This window comes from Varanus komodoensis, unplaced genomic scaffold (genome assembly GCF_004798865.1).
Source record: "Varanus komodoensis strain SLA01 unplaced genomic scaffold, ASM479886v1 scaffold1, whole genome shotgun sequence".
Taxonomy (NCBI): domain Eukaryota; kingdom Metazoa; phylum Chordata; class Lepidosauria; order Squamata; family Varanidae; genus Varanus; species Varanus komodoensis.
This window is the reverse complement of record NW_025335268.1, coordinates 75,947,733-75,953,732: the sequence shown is the minus strand read 5'-3', so window position 1 is coordinate 75,953,732 and position 6,000 is coordinate 75,947,733. Positions and strand designations below refer to the sequence as shown.

The 6,000-nt window shown below is 64.9% G+C and overlaps 1 protein-coding gene across 1 annotated transcript in view; it reads left to right on the top strand.

Moving 5' to 3' along the window:
- Nucleotides 1–6,000, top strand: part of SND1 (staphylococcal nuclease and tudor domain containing 1) — a 143,750-nt gene that overhangs the window by 91,861 nt on the left and 45,889 nt on the right. The window contains exon 16 of the mRNA XM_044429680.1: nucleotides 3,938–4,047. Coding sequence (XP_044285615.1) covers nucleotides 3,938–4,047 — 110 coding nt within the window. The remainder of the gene's footprint in view (nucleotides 1–3,937; nucleotides 4,048–6,000) is intronic.

The window sequence follows — 6,000 nt, the reverse complement described above, 5'->3', positions numbered from 1 at the left end:
CCCCCAGCACACAGCCGCTCACCGTGGCCCTCATGTGCCTGGCACTTTGCCCACGGGGCTTGGTGGGGGTGTCCCCTCGGGCTGCGCCCCATTGCTGCCGCGGGAGAGGCCCCGCCGGGGGAGGGCGCGTCTGCCCCAGGCAGGGCAGCTGCTGGCCTGCACGGAGGCGGATTCGAAGGGGAAACGCCTTTCCTGCTCTCACTGCAGTTGTGCCGTGAGTGGTCCCCGTGCCATCCAGCCGGCACCCGCCCGTTGGTCTGCTTTTGGGCGTACTCCTAACCCGAACTGGGGTCTCCCTTTGGTATCTTGGATCTTCCGGAAGAAGCCTCCTGCTTTTCCTCCTCTGCCTCCCATCTCTTCGCTCGGGCCGCTCTCTCCACGTGATGGTCACTGGAGAGCTGCACTCAGGGCTCCGACTGTGTTTCTGCCCCCTTTGACTTTGCCTCTTGCTTGTCATTGGCAATTGTGAGCGTTTCTTCCATCTCAGCCCTTTTTTCTTTGCTCCAGAAATGCTTTGCTGCAGGGAGGTCATCTTGCGTTCTTCCCCAGGATTGCCTCTGGTTTCAATCCACAGTTTTTTGCTTCATGGTTGAGTTCGCGAACAGAAATCTTGTCTAACATGGACTTTAGATTTCTCAGGAATGGTGTTTAAGCTGTATTTTGTCACTGTGCTTCTGTCAGTGGCCTTCTCTGGTTTTATGCTGATTTTGATATTAGCAGTTCCTGGGCACTACCACAATCTGCACCTGGTCTGGTTGTGGCAGGAAGAGCACAGCCTCTCCCACTTCTACTGCAAATTAGGTAGTGTGATCCAATTTTGGCTGTCCGGCGGTGCCAGGGCTGACCGTTTTCTGGTTGGCTGCCTGACAGACGTGTTACAGGGAAAGATCGTCAGCGTCACGGCATGTGGCTCCTTCTGCTTCGTGTCTGACCCCTGTGCCCAATTTTCCCCAACCCTCTGCCTCCGGCCCTCCGCAGCTCCCCCCGCGGTGCTGGCCACCCATTTCCTCTGGAGCGCCTGCACACAAGTGCGTGCGCTTTCTTCTTCCTCCGCACCAGCTCTTGGCACGTGGATGTGAAGGAGGGTTTGGTTGCCCAGCTCGCTAAAAGCTCTGCCTGGTGTGGTCTGGTTGGGCTTTGCCCTCTTGCCGTGGATCAGAGCCGCTCGGCTCCTTCCCAGCTTTTCATTTCCGGAGTGAAGCACGTCGCGCCCCTCTGAGCAAAGCGCCCGCTCCAGCTCACTTAGCTTTGCTCGCCCCAAGCACCGGCGCCTTTGACTGCTCCCTTTCTGGCTTCTCGCTTGCAGTTTGCCCGCGGCCGTGGCCTGCCCTAAATCCCCGCGGATCAATTTGATTGGGCGCCCTCTGTGCCGACACGGGCGGTGGGGAGAGAGGGCAGCTCCTCGGGGCGTTTGCCGCGACGGCCCCTGCGCAGGAGGGGCTCTTCCACGCTCGGACAGGAAAGGAGAGCTCAGGCTGGAGCGAAGACTGCTCTTCATTTCCCCCCTTTTGCCTTCCTGTCCCACAAAGTTGTTGGGGCGTGCGCAAGCCACAGTGGGCCCCACGCCTCAAACTCCTTCCAGGGAAGACGGCCCTCCCTGCACCCACGCGGTGCTGCTGAAGAGTGCCACTGGGCGTGTGCCGGACCACTTCCATTGAGCCTCGTGCCGTCCGGTCACCGTTGGCGAGGGCTGGGACGCGCAGCTGCAGGCTGGGTGGCGCGCCACCGGTGGGACCCGCTCAGCTCTTTCGGTAGCAGCTGCTTTTCTCGTTCATGCAGTCGGTTCTGTGTCCAGAAGCAACCTGAGCTGAGCCGCAGCAGCCCTGGCAGGCAGTGGTGTCCCAAGCAGCCCCTGTGGAACTCTGGCCCGTGTGCCCGCTGGGGGCAGCCGTCCCCTCCAGCTGCCCTTTGCCGCCAGGCTTGCCCTGTCCCTCCGTGGCCTCCCCTCACGCCAGCGATTGATGGCTGCATGGAGTGTGCCTCGATCTGGCTGCCACCTGTGCCGGTGCCGAGGCCAAGAGACTCTACCCTGCTGCCCCACAACCTCCTTCCTGCCCCGATGGCAGGCGTGAGCCCCATGCATCCAGCATCGTGTCAGCTCAGAGTGCTGCCTCGCCTTGACTGGCAGACGGAGGGGGCCAGGCGTGCCCCCTTCCCGCCTGCCTTGTGGCGCTCTGCAGGGCCCCCTCGGCCGGGCAGTGCCAGTGGCACAAAAGGGGCCCCAGGTGTCTTCCAGGCCCTGGAGATGCGAACGCTTTCGCCCCACGCTGTTGCCGTCCATGCAAGCAGCCATCCGGCACCTTCAGCTTGTCCTTCCCCCTCGGGGGGGCATCCATCTGCCTTTGGAAGGGCAGCGGGGCCAAAGGGTGTTCCACAAAGGCGGGGTGCAGTCCTGCAGGCGCCGCCACGGCCAGTCAGGCCCACCGGGTGTGGGGTGGAAAAAGCCTCATTCTGCAGAGAAAGGTCTCCCTGCACAGGGAAAAACAGCTCCCCTTTCTAGCACATTTCGAGGAATGCAAACAGGCGCCCACGTAACCTTGTCTCTCAGGGTCCCAGAACCGCCTGCTTCCTCAGCGGGGCTGTCCTTCAACACCTCCCTGTGGGGTGGTGGTCCTTTAGCCCAGAGGCTGCCACAGTGCGACCCCTCCGCCCGTTGCTTCTGCTCTCCTTGGACAAGTCCCGCCCGTCCGTGGCTGAATCCCAGTCGTGGGGGTCGCCCCGCTGGGGTTCGGCTCCATCTCGCACCGGGGCCTTCCCCTTGGCTTCTCCCATCGAACCCTGTGCTCCGCTCGCTCGGACAGCTCGCTCGGACGGCTCGCTCGCTGGGCTCCGGCCGCTTGTATTCCAGGGTGCCTAGACAAGCTGGGGCAGCTTCTCCCGGCCTCCTCAGCCAGGAGCCGGGGTTCACAGATGCAGACTGCCTCCGTGGGGCGGGTGGGGGCAGGCTGTGGCTGAGGGTCCTGTGATGCAGCGGGGGGGGAGGCGGAGGCAAGGGGCTCGAGGGCGGATGCTTTGCGGATCCTGGGAATGGGACGGACATGCGGCCAGCGGGAGAGGCTACTGGGGGCAGGAAGCTCCCAGACATGGGGCAGCTGGGCTGCACCCCCTGGCGAGGCAACCGGGGAGGCGAGAGGCCCGCCTACCCTCCCGTGGGGCTAGGCCCAGGCACGCTCATAAGGGGGGCTCTCATCAGCGATCACTCGACTGCTTTCAACAAACCGCTCTGCGCGTGCTTGGAGAGCCGGTCTGGGCGGCTTGTCCGAGAGGCAGCAAAGAACGTTTGTGAGGAGAACGGCCTGCAACTGGGGCTTGTTCGAAGGAAGGCAGGCAGCTCGCGACCGCTGCAGCCTGGGGAGCAGCTTGTGGGGCCCCGGGTGGCCCTCCCGGGCCGGGCCGGGCCACATTTGTACTGTGCCAGAGTCAAGCGGGCTGCATGTTGGCTGCTGGTCCAGTGCCCAGTTCCCCCGTGGGCCTGCCAGGAGACCTCCCACCAGCCCAGGCCTGCCCTGCCCGGGCGGCAAGGAGTGCGGGGGCCGGGAGCATCTTGGGGGGGCCCCCCGACGGGCCGCGCAGCCCCATCCCCGTGTCGGTGGGTGAGTGCATGTGCCGCGGCTGGGCCCCTGGCTGCTTTGCTTCGGCCCTCCCTCCTCCGAGCAGGGAGCTCAGAGGCCAGATCGGATCCCCCTCTTTCGCACCCCTGCAGCCCCCAGGGGCTTCAGGGCCTCCTGCAGGAGGAGGTGGGGGGCCTGTGTGCCGGGGGGCCCAGGAGCAGCTCCCTCCCCTCCTGCTGTTGTTCCGTCTGTCCTCCGGAGACGCCTCCCGCTGCCCGGGTCCGCCTGGGCACGGTCAGGGCCTCGCCTGCGGCACGTTCGAGCCCCTTGAGCGCCCCGGGGCGGCCGTGCAGGGGGCGCCCGGCTCACACTCTCTCTCCCTGCAGGCATCGAGTGCCCCCGAGGAGCGCGGAACCTGCCCGGCCTCGTCCACGAGGGGGAGCCCTTCAGCGAGGAGGCCACGCTCTTCACCAAGGAGCTGGTGCTGCAGCGCGAGGTAGGCCGCCGCCTGCACGCGTCGCGACTCTGCCCCCGGCCGGGACCCGTGTGGCCGGCGCTGGCGGGGCCGGAGGGCCGCGAGCTGTGGCCTGCCCTCAAGGGGGCTTCTGCCCACCCACGTCCTCGGCCGGGCCCTCGGCCCGTGCCCCGCTCGCCAAGGCCAGTCCCGGTCTGGCCCTCCACTGCCGCACTGGCGGAGTCCCCCGGGGCCGCGAGAGGCGGCCTTGGCAGGATGGGGTACCCGGCCAGCCGGCCTGCCCGGCTCCCGGGAAAGGCCTCGGGCACACTTCCGGGCAGGGGGTGGCGAGGTCACTGGGACCCACTTGGCTGCCTGATCCGCCGCCCCCTCTGTGCTGCGCGATTTGCTGCCAGGAGAAGGGGTGATGGGGATCCGCTCCCCCCGGGCCTGCCTGTGAGAAGTGGGGCAGGCGGTGGCAGCTGCTGGGGCTGCGGAAGGCGCAGCAAATCGCCTGGCCAGGCGGGCCCAGGCTGGTTTGCTCTGGGGCCGTGGAACGACTGGCCGAGGCTCCCTGGCGAGGCCAGGCGCCCCGGCCTCCAGCCTCCGGGGCGTGCTGCAGCCACGGGCCTGTTCCCGCATGCTGACAAGTTGTGTGCTCGTCTGTTTTAATTAGTTCCGTTTATTTGGAGGCTGCTTCCTGCAGGGGCCGCTCCGTGCCCAGAGCAGCGCGTCGTAAACATCACCTTGCGTCCATTCTTGGGTGGCGAAAGCATTCTGCAAAAGCTATCAATTGATTCAGTCAAAATTCAATAAAGACAGGATGCATTTCATATCTCAGTAATCTAGACTAATATGCCGTGTGAGAGCCAAATGCAGGCCTGCTGGCCACATCCCTTCTGTTTGCACACTTCCCGCACACAGAGGGGTCACGGCAGCAGCCGGGCGAGGGCCAGATCCCCCGCAGCTCGAGGGCTTGCAGCTGCTCCGGCAGCTCTCCACCGGAGGAGGCTGGCAGTGGGGGGGGGGGGGGGCAAGGAGACCGCTGCGGCTCGGCCTGCTGGGACGGGGGGCTGGGGCTCTGCTCCGTGTGAACTGGAAGGTGGGCTTGCTGTTCTGTTAGAGGAAATAGGCAAACGCATCGCATGCGGCGTGGTTAGTCTTTGGTTGCGGCCAAATGCACAGTGGCGTCCCTTGTGATCGGTGTTGCCCACGGTGCCGTTGGGCACCTTGTATGCTTCGGGTGCAGCAAAAACACAGAAACAGAGTGAGTCAGGGGGACCTCCCGGGCCATCTAGTCTGACCCCCAACTCCAGCCGGCTCCGCTCACGACATGCCCACCATGTGGATGTCCAGCCTATCCTTGAACACCCGCACCGATGGGGCCTCAACCACCCGCCTGGAAGCCCATTCCACACCCTCAGGATCCTAACTGTCAGGAAGTGCTTCCTGGCATCTAAATGCAACCTGGGTTCCCTGAGCTTGGCTCCATTGGAGCGCGTCCTGCCTTCTTCTGCAGGGGAGAACAGGTCTCTCCCCACCTCCGTGTGACACCCCCTCACATACCTGTATGTCGCCAACACATCCCCTCCGAGTCTCCTCTTCTCAGGCTGAAAAGGCCCGCTCCCTCAGTCTCTGCTCATATGGCTTCCCCTGCAAACTAGATACCATCCTTGCGGTCCTTTGCCTGTGATTCCAGCCTTCTGGAGCGTGCAAAGCGGGCAGCCGTGGCAGCGTCGGGCGGAATTGCGCCCCCTCCAGTGAAGCAGCCGAGCTGCTCGCAACGTGCAGAGGGCAGCAGCACCTGCCCCAAAGAAAGGTCTCTCCAGGGGAAAGCCCCCCAACAGTCGCTCCCCCCTCAGGGTTGGGTCAGCCCCACCTCCGCCTGCTCCCACAGGAAAGGCTGTGCTTGTGACACTGGGAGAGAGGGGCGGTGTGGGGCTCATCAGGCTGCCCCAGAGGGGTGCCGGGCGATGTCAGGGCCCGCTCGCGGCT